At 32.1% G+C, this 23,055-nt stretch overlaps 1 protein-coding gene across 1 annotated transcript in view; it reads left to right on the top strand.

Annotated features, from left to right (window-relative positions):
• Positions 1-22,431, top strand: part of LOC145933549 (uncharacterized) — a 42,660-nt gene extending 20,229 nt beyond the window's left edge. The window contains exon 2 of the mRNA XM_083033346.1: positions 22,131-22,431. Within this exon, the coding sequence (XP_082889472.1) occupies positions 22,131-22,354 (224 nt within the window). The 3' untranslated portion in view covers positions 22,355-22,431. The remainder of the gene's footprint in view (positions 1-22,130) is intronic.
• Positions 22,432-23,055: the final 624 nt, after the last annotated feature.

Genomic DNA, 23,055 nt, shown 5'->3' with positions numbered 1-23,055 from the left:
TGTTGATTGATTATAAAGGGGAAAGGATAGTTTTCGGGGTTTTTTAAGAGTGTGCTAAAGCCATCTGAAGTGCTGTTTCATCGAAATATTTTTTTATTTCGAAATGGCATCTAAGAAATTTTAGCGTGTGTTTTCTCGCCTCTGACGTCACGATTTCGACATGGTCGGAAAGGAGCCAGGAGCCTTAATTGTAAAATTAATTTGGACAATAAAGTACGATATATCACTATATCTAAACACTAAAAATATATACAAAAATATAAGATAAATATATAAAACAAAAAATAATTTAGTATCAATTTATTTAAATAAATTATTTATTTATTTATTAAATAAATAAGAAATAATTTATTTAAATATTACCTATTTTAAAAAAATTGAACAATTTTCTATGAAACTTACATAAGATCTTGATATCTTGAAAAATAGATCTTCAATTAAAAAAAATCACATTTAAAAAAAAACTTAAATATTGCAAAGATATATGTTTCAGAAGGGCAATTTTTTAAAAAACTTTCCCAATCAAATTGCATGAGAATTCCCTGATTTTACAAAGTAAAACAAAATTCCCTGAGAATACTAGGTTTTCAAGGTTTTTCTACGAGTATACACCCTGTTTACGTCAAATCCCGTTTGTCTTTCATTCGATCAATGCATTGAACGGTTCGATTACTACGTCAAACTCTTCCAGGGGGTTCTTTCTATTAAGCGGGAGGAGGAAAAGGGGAGTCTCGAGGTTGAGTCGACGAACGGTCAATGTCAGGAATCAATCTAACGTGATTTCGCCAGATTATACGTCTCGTGTCTCTACTTCAGGAAAAGGGGGAAGTTGTTGAACAACCAACTCCATCTTGTCAGGCGTGCCTGCGCGAAAGGCACCCTAGGGCTGCCTTACAATCATCCTTCGATCCTATAACTATTCTCTCTGATTATGCGATAGGTATACCGTCATCCGAGTGTCATAGGGCAACGAGCGTTTCACGGCTGCGAGATTCCGTCTTCTTGATCTCCAGCCATTTTTCTCCCACTTCTCGTATACTTCCGATCTCTCAATTCTCAATTTAACACCTCCTATATTACTTTAACCTTTCGGTCAATGCATAATTTTTCACCTTTTTATCAATGTATGGGTACCAATTGCGTGTTTTCGACACATTGCACTGCGATAATTTTTTGTAACAGTTGCTGGAAATCAAACATTCTTTCCATTTTAGGTTCTGATTAAATATGAAGGCTCTTTGTATTTTGTTTTAGGTGGAGAAAAGTTCCAAAACACATTTTTGACATTTAAAATTGCTTTGAGTACCCGGATACCCGTTCATTGACAGAAAGATTGAGGAGTCAGCTGACTCTTTCAAGACCATTTAATCAATAATTTTTCTCTAAACTTCCAAGTATCTCGAAATCCTCTAGAATCCATAAATGTGAAAAAATTAAAGTTGAAAAAGTAGGAGAAAAATTTTTTCTCTCGCATCGAGATTATTAAAATAGAGGATTATTTGTAAAGAGTAAGTTTCTTCATTTTAAGTTGTCTTTCTAAAATTTCTATAAAATAATGTTCGTCACAATTTTATTTGTATACAATTCAGAGTTAATACGCCGACATATGCTCGCTGAGAAAAGATCACGGTCAATAATAATTATGACAAACTCCGTCCCGCTTGTCTGTCACAGCCCGTATATAGGTCCTCCACGGTTAACCGGATTAAGGTACGCCAAGACGACTCGTCTGGGCCTCTCTTGTGACCTCTCGGTCCAACGCGTTGCATTGCGTCGTGTCGCTGATTTTGATATATGGCTGCCGTGTACGTTATTATGGCAACCTACAGCTTCCTCCTCAAGTTAATAACCTCCTACGAATATCTGAAATTTGCAAGATTCGCTAAAATGAGACATGCGAAGATTTCGCAATATTTTAATCTTTTTCCCAAATAAGTGTATCGAAGACGGCAGTCTTCCCGAATCAAAATTTTGCTCCTATTTTTACAACCTTAATTTTCTTATATTTATGGATTTTAGAGGATTTTTAGATACTTGGAAGTTTAGTAAAAATTAAATAGTAATTAAGTACTAATTAAATAAAAATTAAATGCTAATTAAATAATTTCGAAAGAAAGTCAGCTGATTGCTACCCTTCTGCGTATGAACAGAGTCTTCCCGAGTTAAAAGTTTATTCCTACTTTAATTTTCTCACGTTTATGGATTCTAGGGGATTTTGAAATACTTGGAAGTTTAGGAAAAATATTATATATATACATATATTATTGATTAAATATTTTCGATGGAGAATCAGCTGATTGCTACTCTTCTATTAATGAACAGAGTTTTCCGGAGTTAAAATTTTATTTCTATTTTTACAATCTCAATTTTCTTACATTTATGGATTTGAGAGCATTTTGAGATACTTAAAAGTTTGGGAAAAATCGAATATTACTGATTAAATAGTTTCGAAGGAGAGTCAGCTGATTGCTTAACTCTTCTGTCAGTGAATGGATACTCGGGTACCCAAAGCAACTTTAAATGTCAAAAATGTATCTTAGAACTTTTCTCCACCCGAAACAAAATGCAAAAAATCATTGTATTAATTCGGAAACCTCTTAAAATATAACGAGCAAAATGTTTGATGTCGAAAACACAGTTGTTACCCAAGTACCTACATTGAAGAAAAGATGAAAAGTTTGACAGAAGAGTTAAAGTATCAAAGTAGGGATGTCAGATTAAAAATTGCTTGATCGAAAGTGGGAGAAAAATTTCAGCTCGGAAAGGGAGATCATCAAGAAGGATTGAAGGCGACTCCGAGAGATTAAATCACGATAAAATGCTCCAGTGTTAAGGCTCCTGGTACCTTGCCGACCATGTCGGAATCGTGACGTCAGAGGCGAGAAAATACACGCTATTTTTTTTAGATACCATTTCTAAATAAAAACATATTTGCATAAAATAACACTTAAGATCTCTTTAATACACTTGTAAAAAACGCCGAAAACTATCCTTTTCCCTTTATAATCAATCGACAGATGTAAAATGTAATATTATGAGGCCCAGTCCTTCTGGTCTTTGCACATGCGCAGTCATTCCGCACGTCAAAGTCTTATATCTCGATCATTTTAGGGTTGTTGATCGACTGTCAAGGGAAAATAATAGTTTTCGGCGTTTTTTACAAGTGTATTAAAGAGATCTTAAGTGTTATTTTAAGCAAATATGTTTTTATTTAGAAATGGCATCTAAAAAAAAATAGCGTGTGTTTTCTCGCCTCTGACGTCACGATTCCAATATGGCCGCGGTGAGCACCCAGGAGCCTTAAATTGAAAGGATCCTCTCTAGGAGAGGAAGTGCGTTGTGTCACTTAAGAGCCGCGAGCGCGCCTTAATGGCGCACGTGTGGATTCTGGTATGCGCTTATAATTCACCTGGAGCGGTCATAATTCACGGACGCGGCTTCCACACGGTAGATGCAGCCAAGAAGCATGGGCGGAGCCCTCTTGCCCATTTATCGCCCCTCGATACACACGCGATGCACCTGAACCCGGCGAATACTCCGCGAATAAAGCTGCGCGTTTCATTTAACTTAATTATCGTCCGCGTTTATATCCTCGTTTTCGCGCCCTATTAGATGGAAGAATGCAAAGGGATGTTTCCAGGAACAATTATTTGTTTCGTACATTTATTCGCAATTGTTTGTGCGTACATTGCATTCATATTCGTAGGATATAATGTACGTTCTCTCTTGCGCTGCTGGTTTAAGTGTTACCCTTAGAAATGTATCGCGAGAGAAAGAGAAGACGCACAAATATACTGATGATGGATGGTCAAGATAAGATGATAGCTGAGATGACGATATCCTCGCGGTTGGTCAGAGAGAGAGAAGAGAAGAGTGCGTTTTTCTCTTCTCTATAGTCATGTACACTTATGTTGCCCTCTCCTGCGCTTGTAACGCATCCAGAAGCTGCGTGTCGCCCTTGTCAAGTTTAAGATCCATTAGAGAGCTTCGATATTCCTTACATGCGAGTGCTATGAAATGCAGTTGCTTTTGCATAATAATGAAATTTTGTTGAGTGCAAACGAAAAGCATAGCATAGAACAAAAATATAAATTAAAAAATAGCTATACATCAATAAGCGCGAAATATCAGCAATAATACTGTTTTTATATATGCTTAAATCTCTATTATATTTTATTTAATTTCTAATCATATTTATTATTATATGCTATTATAATTAATTTGTTAAATGTAGTAAATATTAGTTAATTTGTTAAATAAATTTAAATATAAATTTGTCCCAAAAAAAAACTATATAAAAATTGAGTATTCTAGATTCTAGATAATAGTGCAAATATAAAATATACTTATATAAAATATATAATATTAAATATACAACATATGAATGTATGAATGCATTTGAAAATAATAGAAAAGGATAGTAAGATAATTCTAATAGTAAATACAAAATAAAGATAACGGAAATATAAAATTGATTAGATTCGCAATATCAATTGAAATAAGAAACAATACTTATAGAGAGAAACAGCTGATTTGAAAGATGAGAATGAGGAAGAGAAGCGAACGGATGTCGTAAAGCAGCGAATTAATTTTATCAGTGGCTCTCTCGACCAGCATTGATTCGACCAACCCAAGATTTTATTTAAAAAATCGATGATACCACGAGAGTAAAGAGAGAAACCGGTCGGAGAACGAAGCAGTTGCAACAGAATGTAAAGAGCGCGAAAGATCCCGCTATCGGAGATACCGGATAACTCTCATTACTATAAACAATACTCTCTTAAATTGGATTAGTATGAAAATGTTACTAAAATAATGATACAAACATTTCATTGAAGATTATTAAATATTTCATTGATCTTAAGGCTCCTGGGTGCTCACCGCGGCCATATTGGAATCGTGACGTCAGAGGCGAGAAATAACACGTTGAGATTTCTTAGATGCCATTTCTAAATAAAAACATATTTGCATAAAATAACACTTACTCTTTAATACACTTCTAAAAAACGCCGAAAACTATCCTTTTCCCTTTATAATCAATCAACAGCTGTAAAATGTAATATTATGAGGTCCAGTCCGTCTGGTCTTTGCACATGCGCAGTCATTCCGCATGTCAAAGTCTGATATCTCGATCATTTTACGGTTGTTGATTGACTATCAAGGGAAAAGAATAGTTTTCGGCGTTTTTTAGAAGTGTATTAAAGAGATCTTAAGTGTTATTTTATGCAAATATGTTTTTATTTAGAAATGGCATCTAAGAAATCTTAACGTGTTATTTCTCGCCTCTGACGTCACGATTCCAATATGGCCGCAGTGAGCACCCAGGAGCCTTAAGTGAAAACATATTTGCTCCTTCGTTTTATGTTTTATGTCCTGCTCATTATGACTGTAAGAAATTTTATTATAAAAAAAAAACAATAATAATTATACATATTTGCAAGATTAGTAATTTTTAAAGCTTTTTCTTTTGAATTGCTATTTTTTGGAAGAAGCCCTCATACACATGTATATCTGGAATAAAACATATACAACTAGTAATCATAAATTCATTACCAGTCAAATTATATTATATATGTATACATATTACACTTTTTTACTCTCAAGATGTGATAAACTCACAAAAAATAATCAAGAATACCCTCAGCAAAAGCTCCAATATTTTTTTAAAAATATATTGTTATGATATTTTATCTCATAATAATAAATCTCATATATAATATTACAATATAAGATATGCATTTAAAAATATCACTGATTGAAACTACATATATCTGATAATTGTATAAAAAATTATATTTAAAAAACTATAATTATATCACTAAGTAATTCTTTCGATGAGATTTGCAGTCTTATACTTGAATATAACTAAGATCATCAAGTGACTATTCATCGCTTTGCAGTGATAATATATAACTGATATATCCATTTAAGAGAGAACTGCATCTCTCGATGCAGTCGATGAATCCTGGAAAGTGCAACGTTCCGATCGTCGCAGGTGCGCGCAGGATTCTAGTGGGAATCCTTGAGAGAACTTGATCGGAATAGCCGTCACGATACTATGTACTCTGGGATATTGCATTCGGATGTTAGATATTGAATGAATACACGTTTTATCGCCCCGAGAGTATTTCATCCGTAACGCAATCATCGAGAGAGAGAGAGAGAGAGAGAGCGCGGAGGAGAATTTATATGCGATATTATATATATTAGATCATCCTGCAATTTTATATAAACGATTTTTAATTGATTTCCGAAGAAGCAATCATTTTGCGCAAGAATCTGCATTTTTCGTATTTTTCGAAATAGGAAACGCGCTATCCGAATCGAAAATCTGTATCTATTTTTAGCTTTACCTTTTTTCATGTTTTATTTTATTCTAAGGAATCTTGAGATAGAGAATATTAAGGCTCCTGGGTGCTCACCGCGGCCATATTGGAATCGTGACGTCAGAGGCGAGAAAACACACGCTATTTTTTTTTAGATGCCATTTCTAAATAAAAACATATTTGCATAAAATAACACTTAAGATCTCTTTAATACACTTGTAAAAAACGCCGAAAACTATCCTTTTCCCTTTATAATCAATCAACAGCTGTAAAATGTAATATTACGAGGCCCAGTCCGTCTGGTCTTTGCACATGCGCAGTCATTCCGCATGTCAAAGTCTGATATCTCGATCATTTTACGGTTGTTGATTGACTGTCAAGGGAAAAGAATAGTTTTCGGCGTTTTTTACAAGTGTATTAAAGAGATCTTAAGTGTTATTTTCTGCAAATATGTTTTTATTTAGAAATGGCATCTAAAAAAAAATAGCGTGTATTTTCTCGCCTCTGACGTCACGATTCCGACATGGTCGGCAAGGTACCAGGAGCCTTAATTTATTTTGTACATATATTACGATTAAGTTTCTATTTTCTGTACCTCAAATATATAGGCAATAAACAAATAATTTCCCATTTCGAGATTTAAAAGAAAAGCTTTCGACAAAAAATTAAATAATTTAAAAAAATGATAATTTCTAGTTAAAAAATAAATTCAGAATAAAAATATTGGGAGATGAAAGATTTCGATTCGAAGAAGAAACTTCTTTTTTCGTAATTAAACGTCGGAGATGTTTTTTCAGGGAAAAAAATCAAAAAATTTTATAACCCCGAAGTCATAAGACTTTGCATATTTCTTTACATTTTTCTCGTGTTGATATTCAGCCGATATGATCTTACACGAGATCATAAGAGGTACGTATCGTTTAAGCGCGACCGATCCGGTAAGCAGTTGACCGGTAGGTCGAACCTGTTCGTGCACAGCAAAATATTGCATTATTATTTATTAATTCAGAGCATACTAGATGCGTATCTCTCTCTCGTACTCTGCGTTACTCTCGGGATCACGACTCTCTTATCTCGAGAAGCGTGCAGTGGTTCTCGACTCGCTCGATCTTTCTTTTCTTGCACAACGAAAAGGCGATAAAGTAGCGAAAATTCATCCTTTAAATGATCTATAATTCGTGACAAAATTCTATTTAAAATTTCACGTGTGTCGCGCAATACAGGAAACCCTTGAATTAAAATATACACACACATATGTATAAAATACATGTGAGAGTACACACTTGAGAATATGCGGTTAAAATTATAAATAAAATATAAATATAAATATGAAAAATTAAATTAAATATAAATATAAAAAACAAAATTATAAATAGATTAAAAATTATAATAAAATTATAATAAAATTCGGAGTTCTCGGAACAAAATTCGGAAAAACAAATTCTGAGTTTAGAAATTAATTTTAATCAAAATGTAAGTCAGGAGTGAAGTTTCTGTGATATATATACGAAAAATATAGCACTTAAAATTAAAGTGATAATATTTCGTTGAACGTAAATTTTATTGGCCCAAAATAAAAATTTTACTCTATTTTCAATCTCAATTTTCTATTTTTTGGATTCTAAAGAACTTGGATAGGTTTAATATTAAGTTTAATTATAATAAATTTTATAATTATATTTTATAATAATAAATTTTATATAAAAATTGAACTCTTCCTTTATACTTCAATGTAGTTTTCTATTTAGAACTTTAAAAGAAGAGATCTTTCGGGCAAAACTAAAAATTAAACAGTTTCAAAACAATAATCTGTTTAAAATATCAAGGTATTAAATCGAAAATTGAGATAAAAAAATAGACAAATTTCGACTCAAAAGCATTCTTCAAATATTTATTTATGATACTTGTTAGATATATTTGTCTATAAAAAGACAAATAATCAAAAGAAAAGATCTATTAATAGATGATGGACTATTATATCAATCCTTGGTGCGTCGAATTTTTTTTCGCCGATCGAATCGCAATCTTCATTATAAAATTTATTCGTGTATTGCAGGGCGAGAAATATGCGTGTAAGATAAGTTCAATTCTAGCTCGAGACGAAGATCCAAGGTGAGATACCGTGACTAGCGATGGGATTAAGTATCTTACAAGATTTGAATTTGTTTGCATGGTTTCAAACTCTCTATGACTACTTCGAAAAAAAAAATAGTATTTTCAAGTAGACTCGAATCTGGACCAGATAGATTTAAAGGCCCGTATTATGAGCTCACATTTATCTCTAGATGTACCTCTAAAGCTAGAGGTGTCTCTAAAGTTAGAGAGGCCCGTATTATGAGCTCACATCTATCTCTAGATGTGTCTCTAAACGTGTCACGATAAATGTGGCGATATGGTATTTATATGTATATAGAGACTTTGGCCCGTATTATGAACTCGCATCTATCTCTAGATGTACCTCTAAAGTTAGAGGCGCCTCTAAAGTTAGAGGCGCAGATAAATGTACATCTAAAATCAATCATATATTTATCGCACATTTAGAGCTTACATCTATCTCTAGATGTGTCTCTAAACGTGTCACGATAAATGTGGCGATATTATGAGCGCACATTTAGCGGCGCATCTAGAGGAAATCGCCTAAAAAACCTATTTTGTACCACATTTATAGCACATTTATGCTACTCTCGATAAATGTGCCCTTGGGTACATTTATTTGCGCCTCTAACTTTAGAGGCACATCTAAGAGATAGATGCGTGCCTCTAAAGTTAGAGACGCAGATGAATGTATGACTAAAGTCAGTTTATCTGCGTCTCTAACTTTAGAGACACATCTAAGAGATAGATGTAAGCTCTAAATGTGCGATAAATATATGATTGATTTTAGATGTACATTTATCTACGCCTCTAATTTTAGAGGCGCCTCTAACTTTAGAGGTACATCTAGAGATAGATGCGAGCTCATAATACGGGCCAAAGTCTCTATATACATATAAATACCATTAAAACAAGAACAGTATTTTTAAGTACATTCGAACCTGGATCAAGTATTATATGTTTGAATCTTTTATAAATACTTATGAGAAATTATGGGATTAGATTAATAGTGTGTAAATAGGAGTATGCATGTGTGGATGTGTGTGTGTGTAGCAAGTATCATAAATAAATTTTTTTATCTTAAAGTTCGAGTACTACTTGTAAAAAATTCGATTCTTTACAATAGAAAGTACTTTATACTATTTCAAATCTTGCAAGGTACTCAGGCTAAATTTCGATAACTGTTCTAAATTCGATTACTTTCCCAAGAATACAATATATGAAATATTATTCTTACACAGAGAGAATTTTCTCTTAGAATTTACCCTGAAAATCATGGTAATCGTGGGACAATATGAAAGAATTTTATGAGAATTTCTTTGATTAATATTTATCACAATAAAAATAATAATATTTATTACAATAAAATTTAAAATATGTTTGATTAATTTGACTATGCAGTTTAGTAAAATATTAATCAAACATATGTTTTATATTTTATTGTGATAGATATTATTATTTTTATTGTGATAAATATCAATCAGAGAAATTCTCATAAAATTCTTCGTCTGTATGCGGTTTTGAAATTTTGTTTTTCCACTCGTTGCAGACTTTTTCGTTGACACTTGCGCTCTCGCCACACAATTTTCGGAATCTAATATTATGTCGCCTTTTAAACTTGCCAAGCCATTACTTGCTCTAAAATCTTGATGTCCTAAAGACTTGGCGAAAAGCATAGCATTTTCTTTTAGTACTGATCCCCCTAAACTCAAATTATTTTCTCTGCATTGTTTGAACCACTTGATCAAATATTCTTCGACATCAGGAAATTCGGTAACTCTTCTTCTCTTGCGACCTAAGTTTTCTGAAGATCCTTGCTCGAGTATTGAATCTTGATTCTTCAAAATCGTTGACAGTGTACTTTGCGAAATACCATATTCTTCTTTTTGCCTTCACAATTAACGGCTTTTATAATATTTATTTTTTCGGCGACTGTCAACGTTTTGTTTTTACGTTTTTCACTCATTGTAGAATATGTGTGCACCGCGAAAGACAACGAAAAACAGTTTTCGTGCGCCTATAGAAGCTCACTAAATCAAAGCATTTTTGAAAATTCGAATTACAAAAATTGCTCCAAAAATTTCGAGTTAATTTCATTTTTTTCCGATTTACAAAGGTTTTCTCAAGGGAAACGAACATTGTTTCGATTTGTGGAGGTTTTCGAATTAGCAAGGTTCGAATTAACGAGGTTCGACTGTATTCTAAATTATAGTTTCTCTTAATTGTTGAATAGATTTTAGAAAAATTCAATCGAATTAGTAGTTTTTACAAAAAATATATACAGATCAAAAATATGAGTTTTAAAGATTTTGATGCCATTCTTATATGTTCAAATTTTTTCAGGGACTTAGGATTTTCTGAAATATATCCAAAAATAATGTTATATAGCTCAATATTATCTACTTTTTTTTTAAATAAAAGTTTTAATACATATGTTTTTAAGAGAGTGTATCCATTCTTATATAAAATTATATATTATATCTATATAATTATAAATATAAAATATATATAAAATTATATAAATCGAAAAATTTGTCACGAATTATAGAATAAAGAATTTTCATCTATACAATAAAGGACTTTCATCATATAAATGAAGCTTGTTTTCAAAAATATAAATGCAAGTGTAATGAAGCCGTTGTGCGATACATAATATGGTAAAAATATGTTTGATTAATTTTACTATGCAATTTAGTAAAATTAATTAAACATGTTTTATATTTTATTGCGATAGATATTATTTTTATTGTGATAAATATTAATCAGAGAAATTCTCATAAAATTCTTTCTATATCATATTGTCCCACGATTACCATGATTTTCAGGGTAAATTCTAAGAGATAATTCTCTCAATGTACGCTTATTATCTATTTCTATTAAATTATTATCTACTTTTTTAAAAATAAAAGTATATAATATTGATTTTCTATATATTTTTTTTCAAGAGTGTATCCACTCTTGCAAAATAATAAAAATAAAAAATTATATATTACATATTGAACTTGATCCCATCCCTAATCGCGGGCGCTGGATAGTGTCCACTTGGAGATGAGGTACCTTTCTTCTTGCACGGCCACAATCTCGTGTGGCATCGGTCTGACCTTTCGGTAACCGGCGGCTACCGTTCTGTGATTACCATGATAATTCGTCCGACTCTCGCTCTGCTCCCTCTGGCACGCCGGAGATAATACGCGATACATGGTGCGGCTTGACGCTCAACGATCGCAACTGCAACTGGTACATCAGCATAACTATTGTCTCTAACCACCGGCGATCTCGCGGCATCTCTCGCGAAACGAATCGCCGCGAATGCGATGAAAAAAAAAAAAAAAAGAAAGAACCGAGCTGTGAGCTACGGTGAACGCGCGGGGCAAATGGAATGGAATCTGTCCAAACGTTTGCACGCGAGATCCTGATGGACGGTTTAACCCCCGTTCAGTACGATGAACCAGTTCCAGTATGTAGACTTGCAAATCGCGGTTTGTGTAATCGTACTACCTCGATAGCTAGGTGGATCGAATATCGCGAAGTCTCTTTGTACTTGTCACAAGTATTGTCAGTATATGTATGCCGCACATGGCTTCATTACACTTTGTGTTTTTTGAAAGTTATATAATGAAAGTCTTTTATTAATCTATATAATTCATATTATGTAATTTTATGTATATTTTATATTTATATTTATAATTGAAAAATATATAATATATCAATTTTATTAGAGTGGACACTTAAAAAAATATATCAAAATTTTTATTTATAAAAAGTAGATAATAATTTAATAAAAATAGATAATATCGCATGGTAAAAATGAATAATTAATAAAATAGATAACGTTGCATTTGTATCGTATTTGTGTTTTTGAAATGTATGTATTTTATATATTGAAAGTCCTTCATTGATTTCTATAATTTATGACAAATTTCTATTTACTTATATATAATTTTATATACATTTTATATTTATACTTATAATTTTATATAACTTTATATTTATAATTGTATAATAATATATAATTTTATAAGAATGAATATACCTACTTGATAGTATATATTTTTTTTTCTTAAAAAAATGAATAATAAGTGCAATATATACATATATCACACAATTTTATTACACTCTCGCATTTGTGTTTTTGAAGGTTTATATATATATATATATATATATATATATATATATATAATGAAAGAGTCCTTTATTTATTTATAATTCGTGATAAATTTCTATTTATATAATTTTATATATTTTTTATATTTATATTTTACATTTATAATTATATTTATATATAATATACAGTTTTATAAGAATGGATACACGCTTAAAAAAATAACTTTTATTAAAAAAATGATAATAATTTAATAAAAGTAACTATATCTCGGCTTTATTACACTCGCATTTGTGTTTTTGAAAGTATGCTGTATAATGAAAGTCTTTTATTGATCTCTATAATTCGATCGTGATTATTTATATAATTTTATATATATAATTATATTATAATATATAAATTTTATAAGAGTAGATATACACTTGAAAAAATATATATCAAAACTTTTATTTAAAAAGAGTAGATAATGTTGAGCTATATTATTAAAATTATTTTTAGATATATTTAAGAAAATCCTAAGTGTCTAAAAAAATTTTGAACATATAAGAATGGCATCAAAATCTTTGATACGCTCTCCTGTAAAATTATATTTTTTTATCTTTATATATGTTTTTTCTAAAAACTACTAATCCGATTGATTTTTCAAAAAATGTTATAATATTATATAACACAAAAATCTAACAATGTAATATAATTTATATAACAAAAAATATTATAATTAAAAATGTTACATAACTTTTTAGAAATATATTCGACACAAAAAATTCTAATTTAATCGTTCAAAAAAAATCGTAAATCATAATTTAAATCGTTAACTATTAAAAATCACAATCAAAGTTACTAAAAAAGTTGATTTTATTCAAACCATAATTAAAACAGAAAGAGCTTACTCAGCAAAAAGCATCGATCAATATGCTGCTGAACACATGAGAAAGAAAAAAAATTATTCGGATATGTTGAACCTAGTGATAAGAAAAAAAGAAGAATATAAAGATACATAGATTTTTATAATTTCGTAACTCTTTTTACACTTAAAATACACACAGCACGCAAAATTATAGATATATTTCTTTCTTGAATTTTGTCTCGAGTTATAGAAGACATATCTAAAGCGGGCTTGTGACTTTATAATTTATATTTTGTAATTTAAGCGAAATTATTTTTTTTCAATGCGATTGCATGGAAAAAAACGGAATTGCATTGTTTTTTTTTTTTACATTTAAAGAAAATATAATTTATTGAAATATTAAATATGTGTGGAATTCTCAAATATTTTATAATTAATTTATAATTAAATAATTTCTCAAATAATTTTAAAAGCCATTATTATAAAGGAATAAATGGCAGCAATTTCGATGTCTTTGAATAGAAACATACATAAAATTTTATACTGTATACATTCCGAAAATTTGTTGGTTTATTTTATATTATTGTCTAGAAAAGGATCGATTGGTCTAATCATATGAGCGTTACTCTTTCAGTAGCCAGGAATTAGCACTCACATGTTCGAATTTTTGAAATATTTTTCTCGTGAAAAATGTGTGCAATTTACATCTCTCTGTATCGCAATAATTACTGTCTTGTTAGGAGTGTTTCAATCGAACAAAAGAAAAGTAAAATAATAAATTGAAAAGGCTCTGATATATGTATAAATATAAAATTAGGTATAAAGAAGGGCTGTTAAAAGCCCTTTAAGGCGCAGATGTTGATTTTAATTTTTAATTATTTTGAGAAGTATAATTATAACATATACAATTATAATTATAATATACAAGTATAATTATAATAACAAAATAATCAAAGAGTAAGTTATCAATTTTGTTGCGCCTAATACCTGGCTTTTATTAGCCCTTTTTCATATCTGAAAAGATCTTGTTCAACCCTTAGAAAAAAAAACATTCTACGAAACGCATATTTCAGAAAATGCTTGCTGCAAAAAAATTATCGCTAATTAATATTCAACGCAATTAATATTCGTCTTGCTTCTCGCGTGAAAATTTTCAAATAAATGTATTTATTGACTGAAATTGCGTACAGAGGAGCGAGAGAGAGAGAGAGAGAGAGAGAGAGAGAGAGAGAGAGAGAGAGAGAGAGAGAGAGAGAGAGAGAGAGAGAGAGAGAGAGAGAGAGAAAGATAACAAATTCGATCGCTTATGTTGTACGAGAAGTGACTCTCGATAGAAGTACGTTTATTTTTTTCAACACAATAATTCTTAAAAATAAAATAAATAAATAAAAATAAAAATAAAAAAGCATTGCCGAACGCACGTTTATTAGAAGCCTCTTTCAGAATTCGATCCCTCGGGCTAGTGTTTTTCCAGTTGCGCGTCCTCCTGTACGCAGTAAAAAAAAAAAAAACCTTTCTTTCGAAATCCCTCCTTTTCGGCAAACAACGATATACTTTCGATCGGAGCGGAAGATTACGCGGGGGGAAAAAGAAGGGGGTTAATCTCCGGCCCCACCGTCTTTCTTCCCCTTTTATCCGCGCCGTAACCATGCCTCCTCCGGTTCTTCAACCCCCTGTTCAGCCACGAGGCGTCCGCGCGGCGTGAATTCACAAACAAAAGGGCGAAGGGTCCACCCTTAGGTACGGAAAGACGAAGCCTGACTGGTCGGTCGATCGGCAAAGCGTCACGATAGGTCGTAGGGTGTGGTCCACCGCCGGCTTTTCTGCTATCGAGGCACGGTAAAAGAAGAAGGGTCGTAGCTCGATCGATTTTCCGCTCTCTCCCTCCTCTCTTTCTCTCTCTCATCCAGGGGAGAGGTCGAAAAAAGAGAGACGGACAGTACGCACGCACGCACGCACGCACGCGGCGGTGCGTGTGACGCAAAAATATATTGCGTGATGCGACGCGGCGTCGAAAAAGTCCCCGGCCCCGGACCAGTGGTGTGCGTGTCTCTCCGCAAGAAGAAACCGTATCCTCTCTCGCGCGTCCAGGATTTTATATATATGTATACATATATATATTCGCGAGTTTCTTCCCCCTCCCCCCCGAGGGGAGGAGGGGGCCACTTCCGCGGCGGCTTCTTTTTCCTTCATCTCGCGCGACGTCGCGGGAACGTCGAGCGTCGAGCAACGACGACGAAATGAGAGCTCGGTGATGCGCACCTCGCACCTGCGTACAAGACGCAGGAGCACGTCGATGCATCGCACGTGCACGCGCAGCCGGAAGAGGAGAGGAGAGGAGAGCGAGAGTGAGTACAGAGACGCGACAAACGCATCGGAACTGGTCGAGAGTCATTTAGCCTGAAAAAGACTTAAGATGCTTAGAAGTTAAGTGAATCACTTGATACGATGGACACTATTAAAAAGCGAGCTTACTGTTTTCCGCCATTTTGTGGCTCTAATTTGTGGCACGACTTATATATTAACCCTTCTGTCAATGCATGTAATTTTTCCACCTTTCCATCAATGGGTTTGTTCTTTATCGCTGCACTGGTGAACTAGTGTAGTAAGTTAGAGTGAAACAAAGGGTTTGTTCTTTATCGCTGCACTGGTGAACTAGTGCAGTAAGTTAGAGTGAAACAAAATATATTTGTCTCACTAACTTATTGCACCAGTGTGCACTAGTTCATCAGTGCAGCGATAAAAAACAAACCCAAAATGTATTTGTCTCATACTTTAACTTATTGCACCAGTGTGCACTAGTTCATCAGTGCAGCGATAAAGAACAAACCCAATGTATGGATACCCGGGTATCCAATTGCAGATCTTTGACACATTGTAATTGTGATAATTTTTTTATAACAGCTGTTGGACATTGAACATTCTTTCAGATTACATTTTAGAAGGTTTCCGAAGCAACTCAAAGATCCATGGAATTTTGTTTTAAGTGAGAACAATTTTAGCGCATATTTTTAATACATTTAAAGTTACTCTAAGTACCCGGGTACCCCTTCATTGATAGAAGGGTTAACGCGAGAACATTGATCCGCGATACTCTCACTTAGGCCTATGACGCCGATTCATCATCACCATGATGCCATAATACAGGCCTACATGGTTTTGATGTTTGACAGTGGTTTCCCACGTAATTTATTGTGCGCTGAATACAAATCTGGCTTCAGAATTTGCTCGTCCGAGATAAATGAGATTAAATGTGTCAAAAATGACAATTTTGATCAACTTGATGCATTTTTATATTTTAGAGACCAAATATTCTAAATTTAGAACCCAAAAATCCCAATATCCCAAAAACACAATAAGCCAATACAAAAAGTAAGCATTTGTAATTCTAATATCTTTAAAGTGATATATCTTGAGAACAAAATATCGTACGAGATCGATTAAAAATAGATTTTAAAGGGGAAGACTTATACTATGCGACGAGACATCAGAAATATTTAAACAAAATTTGATGTCTCTAAAATAAATACATATTTGGCCAAAATCATTTGACACCTTTAACTTATTTATCTCAGAAACTTGACGTGATTCTGAGGTCAGATTCGGATCAACGCACAAAATTACCTACGAAACACTTCGTTTGCTCAAACATGTGTTATAAGATCCTTTATTATGCAGGTCTGTGTAATTCACGCACAATTTTTTGCTCGTCAAACGTCAAAGATCGCGCGAGATCGTCCCGATGGACCCGGCTTATTGAACATCACTTTGCGCTTAGGGTTGTCGCTTATTAGATCGAAATCGTATTACCGCTGATAATCAATTGCAACAACGCCAGCTTGTATTCTCTCGAGGATAGCGATTCCGCCGGACTAATTCCGGTTTCCGAAGCCACTCGTCCTGTAGTGCGCGTGTCGTGTAAATTGAATTGTAAATGCGCGAGAGTGAGTCGTAGCCTACACTAGTATAGCCTACGTGGACATATAATATTATGCGCGCGCGACCCTTTTTATTCGGGCGAGACATCCACGCGAATCACTCGGCGCCGATTATTATCCGTCAGGGAATGCGGACCGACATTGATTTATTATCGTCCCATTTACACACTGATTTCGGAATTCGATCGTAAAAGACACGCGCGATGTCAGAAATTAACCGCTTCACTCATCCGCCTGATGCTTTCAATTACACACAGAGAGACTTTTCTCTTAAAATTTACCCTGAAAATCATGCTAATCGTGGGACAATATGATATGGAAAGAGTTTTATGAGAATTTCTCTGATTAATATTTATCACAATAAAAATAATAATATCTATCACAATAAAATATAAAATATGTTTGATTAATTTTACTATGTAGTTTAGTAAAAGTAATCAAACATGTTTTATATTCTATCAATATTATTATTTTTATTGTAATAGTGATAAATATTAATCGGAGAAATTCTCATAAAACTCTTTCCATACCATATTGTCCCACGATTATCATGATTTTCAGGGTAAATTTTAAGAGAAAATTCTCTCAGTGCACTCATATACAGGGTGTCTGATAATTAACTGACCAACTCTTAAGGGTAGATTCCTGGGATGAGCGAAAATGTCGAGGCACCAATAATTTTCGAGTTATAAGCGATTGAAAATAAAGGGTTTTTCGCAAATTAAGCCTTGTGGAAATAAAATATTAACAAAATCACATTCTTCAATTAATTTCAAGTAGAGTTGGTAATAGAATTTTTTAATAGAATTTTTACTTAAGGCTTAGTTGCAAAAATACATGATGGCAAAAATTGGAAACATGCAAAAAATGATGGCTTCTCTCGACATTTTCGCTGAGGAAAAATCGTCTCCAAATGATTCCAGAAATCTACCCTTAAGTGTTGGTCAGTTAATTACCAGACATCCTGTATAACTCGAATGTATCTCGAATATTTTCTAATTGTAAGAAATTTATTTGATTTAACCCTTCTGTCAGTGAATGGCCACCCGGGTATCACAACTTTAAACGTCAAAATGTCAAAAATGTGTGCTGGAATTTTTCTCCGCCAAAAACAAAATACAAAGGATCTTTGTATTAATTCGGAAATTTCCTAAAATATAATGGGAAAGAATGTTCGATGTCCAACACTGTTATAAAAAAAATTGTCACAATTATAATGTGTCGAAAACCCGCAATTGATACCCGAGTATCCATATATTGATGGAAAGATGGAAAAATTACATGCATTGACAGAAGGGTTAAGAATAAGCTGCCACAAATTTAGGCCACAAAATGATGGAAAACATCAAGCTCATTTTAATTGTGCTCATTAGAATATTGCCATTGATCGTATCAAATGATTCACTTAATTACAGCATCTTAAATATTTTTTAGGATTTAAAAATTTTTTTATTACGAATTTATTGGTATAAATCGAAAGTGCATAAAAGCACGTACGTTTTATATATCGTTATTGAAAAATCATTATCTTATAAACTCATTAAAGCGATAGTCTGCACATTACTTTAACTCTTGTCAATACTTCGAAATTTAACAAAAAAATTTCTATAGATCTTGGCGAAAGTCTGTTAAACGTTTTCAGATCCCTATACTCTTAAGGTTCCTGGCTCCTTTCCGACCATGTCGAAATCGTGACGTCAGAGGCGAGAAAACACACGCTAAAATTTCTTAGATGCCATTTCGAAATAAAAAAATATTTCGATGAAACAGCACTTCAGATGGCTTTAGCACACTCTTAAAAAACCCCGAAAACTATCCTTTCCCCTTTATAATCAATCAACAGCTGTAAAATGTAATATTATGAGGCCCAGTCCTTCTGGTCTTTGCACATGCGCAGTCATTCCGCATGTCAAAGTCTGATATCTCGATCATTTTACAGATGTTGATTGATTATAAAGGGAAAAGGATAGTTTTCGGGGGTTTTTAAGAGTGTGCTAAAGCCATCTGAAGTGCTGTTTAATCGAAATATCTTTTCATTAAAAAATGGCATCTAAGAATTTTCAGCGTGTGCTTTCTCGCCTCTGACGTCACAATCCAATATGGCCGCGGTGCGAGCACCCAGGAGCCTTAATTATATAATTATTTTATGTAGATTAACATGTATCGATTTAAAATTTTAATTTAAAACGTTTACAAGGATTTTAAACACAATATATTGGTTTACTCAATAACAGTAGGTGTCTGGCTTTTGTTTCAGCTTCTGTTGTCTCTTTCTTGCATATCGAACGATAATTTCAATACATATGGATATAGGTAATTCAAATGAAATACAGAAATACGCTGAGCTAAATAGATGACAATTGATTGATAAATGAATTTATGATATAAATATATAAATAGTGAATCATAAATTTAAAAATAAATATATAATTTTAAAAAATATATATATGTAATTAATATAAATATATAATTAAAATATATATAAATATATATAATAAAAATATTTAATAAAATTGCATAGATAAGTAGAAAAAAATTTGAGAAAATGTGTATAAATTGTTATTTTTTTAATTGATATGCAGAAGATTCAAAATGTATTAAGTATCTGGATATTCTTTAGAAATAGGTACTTCGTTTCGTTTATTACACAAACGATCGCGAATATCTCGCGTGCATCTTCACGCAGTCACTTTTTATCTCCTTTTCTCGACAACACTTCCGGCACACCCGTTATTTTGTGGCGTGCATAAAATCATTGAGGATGACTAGGTGCACTTCTGGTACTTAACGTAATGAAAGAGGCGAACAGAATCTCGGGGTCGACAGACGGTTATTAAACGCTTCCGACATATTTGAATACATAGTAAATCAGCAAAAACGTCGCGCTTCGTGGAAGTGAAAAGAAGATGGCGTTAAAAAAGAGAACGGTTCGATTTTTCACTCTAAAGATTTTTCAAGATAATTTTATAGATGCTTAATAAAATTATGTGACTTATACATTTTATATTAAATAACATATGTTATGGAATATATTAAATATTATATATAACTAGATATATACATATTTATATAGAAAAATTAATAATATATAATATAAATGGTATCAAATTTTCAAACAAATGTTTATAAAATTTGGAGTAATAATTCTATAATTATATAATTATATTATGTATATATACAGAATGTCTCAAAACTACCGGATGTTCTTTTAATAACAGATTCTCTGGTCAATTTCCAGATGATTTTTTTGTCAGCGAAAATATCGAGGCATCAAGAATTTTCGAGTTATAAATAAAATAGAAAAAGAAAAGTTTTTCTCTCTTACAAACCAAATTTTGTTAAAAGATTTTAGAAATTAAAAGATTAACGAAACTCTACATTCGCAGTTAATTTCAAGTGGACTTTAATAGAATTTTAATTTAAAACTTGGTTACAAAGATATATAATAAGAAAAAATGAAAACTTACAAAAATTAACTTTGCTCGACATTTTCGTTGAGGAAAAGTCATATTAAAATTATCCAAAGAATCTGTTATTAAAAAGACATCCGGTTGTTTTCAGACACCTCGTATATATAAAATAAATACAATATATATTGTATATATGTATATGTGCGTGTGTAAAATGATGGGTGATGATTAGAAAGTTGCTGAAATTATTCGGCTATTATTTGAAGTAAATGGGCGGAATTGAAAAAAATTAAACGGTTTTGAAAGAAACGATTTATAAACAACCTGTAAATTTTATTAGCATACAGTACAAAAATTATATAAAACAATTTAATAATCAAATTTTGCCTTCTATCGTTTTTACACTTTTTTGAAATACAAAATTTGATTATATCAAATTGTTTCATATAATTTTTGTATTGTACGTTAATAAAATCGACAGATTTATTTTGTATTTAAAACAATTTGATTTTTTTAATTCTACCCATTTGATCTTAAATATCAGTCGAATAGTTTCGATATTTCTCTCTTGTCATCTTGTATATAGTTTCAATATTTCTTAATATTATTGTAACACATATTTTATATATATGTGTATTTATGTTGTTATATATATGCGTATTTATATGTTGTATATATAATTTTCATTATATATATATGTAAAATATAAAATTATATATATATGTATATATATATATTGTAATTAATCGACAAATTTCTTGTACTTGAGGCTCCTGGCTCCTTGCCGACCATGTCGAAATCGTGACGTCAGAGGCGAGAAAACACACGCTAAAATTTCTTAGATGCTATTTCGAAATAAAAAAATATTTCGATGAAACAGCACTTCAGATGGCTTTAGCACATTCTTAAAAAACCTCGAAAACTATCCTTTCTCTTTTATAATCAATCAACAGCTGTAAAATGTAATATTATGAAGCCCAGTCCGTCTGGTCTTTGCACATGCGCAGTCATTCCGCATGTCAAAGTCTGATATCTCGATCATTTTACAGATGTTGATTGATTATAAAGGGAAAAGGATAGTTTTCGGGGGTTTTTAAGAGTGTGCTAAAGCCATCTGAAGTGCTGTTTAATCAAAATATCTTTTCATTAAAAAATGGCATCTAAGAATTTTCAGCGTGTGCTTTCTCGCCTCTGACGTCACAATCCAATATGGCCGCGGTGAGCACCCAGAAGCCTTAAAACAATTTGATTTTTCTACTTTTATATATATATATATATATATATATATATATAATTTTTATTAATTATTTTTATTAATTAAAGCTGTATGAAAAAATGTAATAAAATCCCTAAAAATATTTTGCGAATAGCAAAAAATGAGCGATAAATAATTGCTTTTGGAATATTTTTCAGATGCCACGTCTCGCGCGGAGGACATAAGACCGGAAAATGTTGGGGATGATTTGGGCCTTAGTGGTCCTGTGGTGGCTGCGTTTGAATCCTACTGGCCTGCTAAGTCCCAAGTTATTCCCGGCTTAAACGGGGATGATGCATCTCTCTCCCGCCGATCGAGAGGAAACATCGACGGGATATTCGATTTACTTTTAAAGCGAGACATCCATCTCTCTGAGAGATGAACAACGGTAACTTATAAGCCTTTTAATTACGTAATAAATATACATTCGCCTCTATAGGCTATTAAAGTCGCTCTCTCTCGTGTCACGTGTCGCATCTTGGGAATGAGAGTGTCATAATTGAGAAAGAGATATCCATTTTGAATTTTTATCATCATACGAATGATTTGTCTTTGAAGAGTGCCGCACTCTATCTGTGTCTTCATTTATAAAACATTAATTTAATAAAACTCACGATGAATTGTAACGAAATGTAGAATATAAAATAAAATGTTATACTTTTAAATTTAAATTAAATTTTATATTATTATATAATACAATGAAGGCTCTTATTGTCATTTTTTTACTTTTTGAAAATTTTATAATAAATGATAATAATATAAAGTATGCATAAAAAAAATTAAACATATCAGAGAAGAGTCATATATATGATATTAATTTTATGATTCTTAATTAATTAAATAATTAGTCTCTCATCTCTCTTGATGGCTAGATTCAACCATCATTTCTTAGTATATGTGTACGTTTAATCATACATATGTATATACATAATCGATCACTTACAGCGATTACAGCCGATTAAAGGTAAAATATTGATCAATACAATAAATTTCATAATTAATAATTCACGCAGCAATTATTATTAACCGTCAGTCCTTGCGTTTCCTAATCGTCCTGTTCGGGTTTGTCGATTTTTTACACTC

The sequence above is a fragment of the Prenolepis imparis genome, unplaced genomic scaffold, assembly GCF_030444845.1.
Source record: "Prenolepis imparis isolate NDT839.2.m4 unplaced genomic scaffold, iyPreImpa1.0 SCAF_3, whole genome shotgun sequence".
In the NCBI taxonomy this organism is placed as follows: domain Eukaryota; kingdom Metazoa; phylum Arthropoda; class Insecta; order Hymenoptera; family Formicidae; genus Prenolepis; species Prenolepis imparis.
This window is presented reverse-complemented; position numbering and strand designations above follow the sequence as displayed.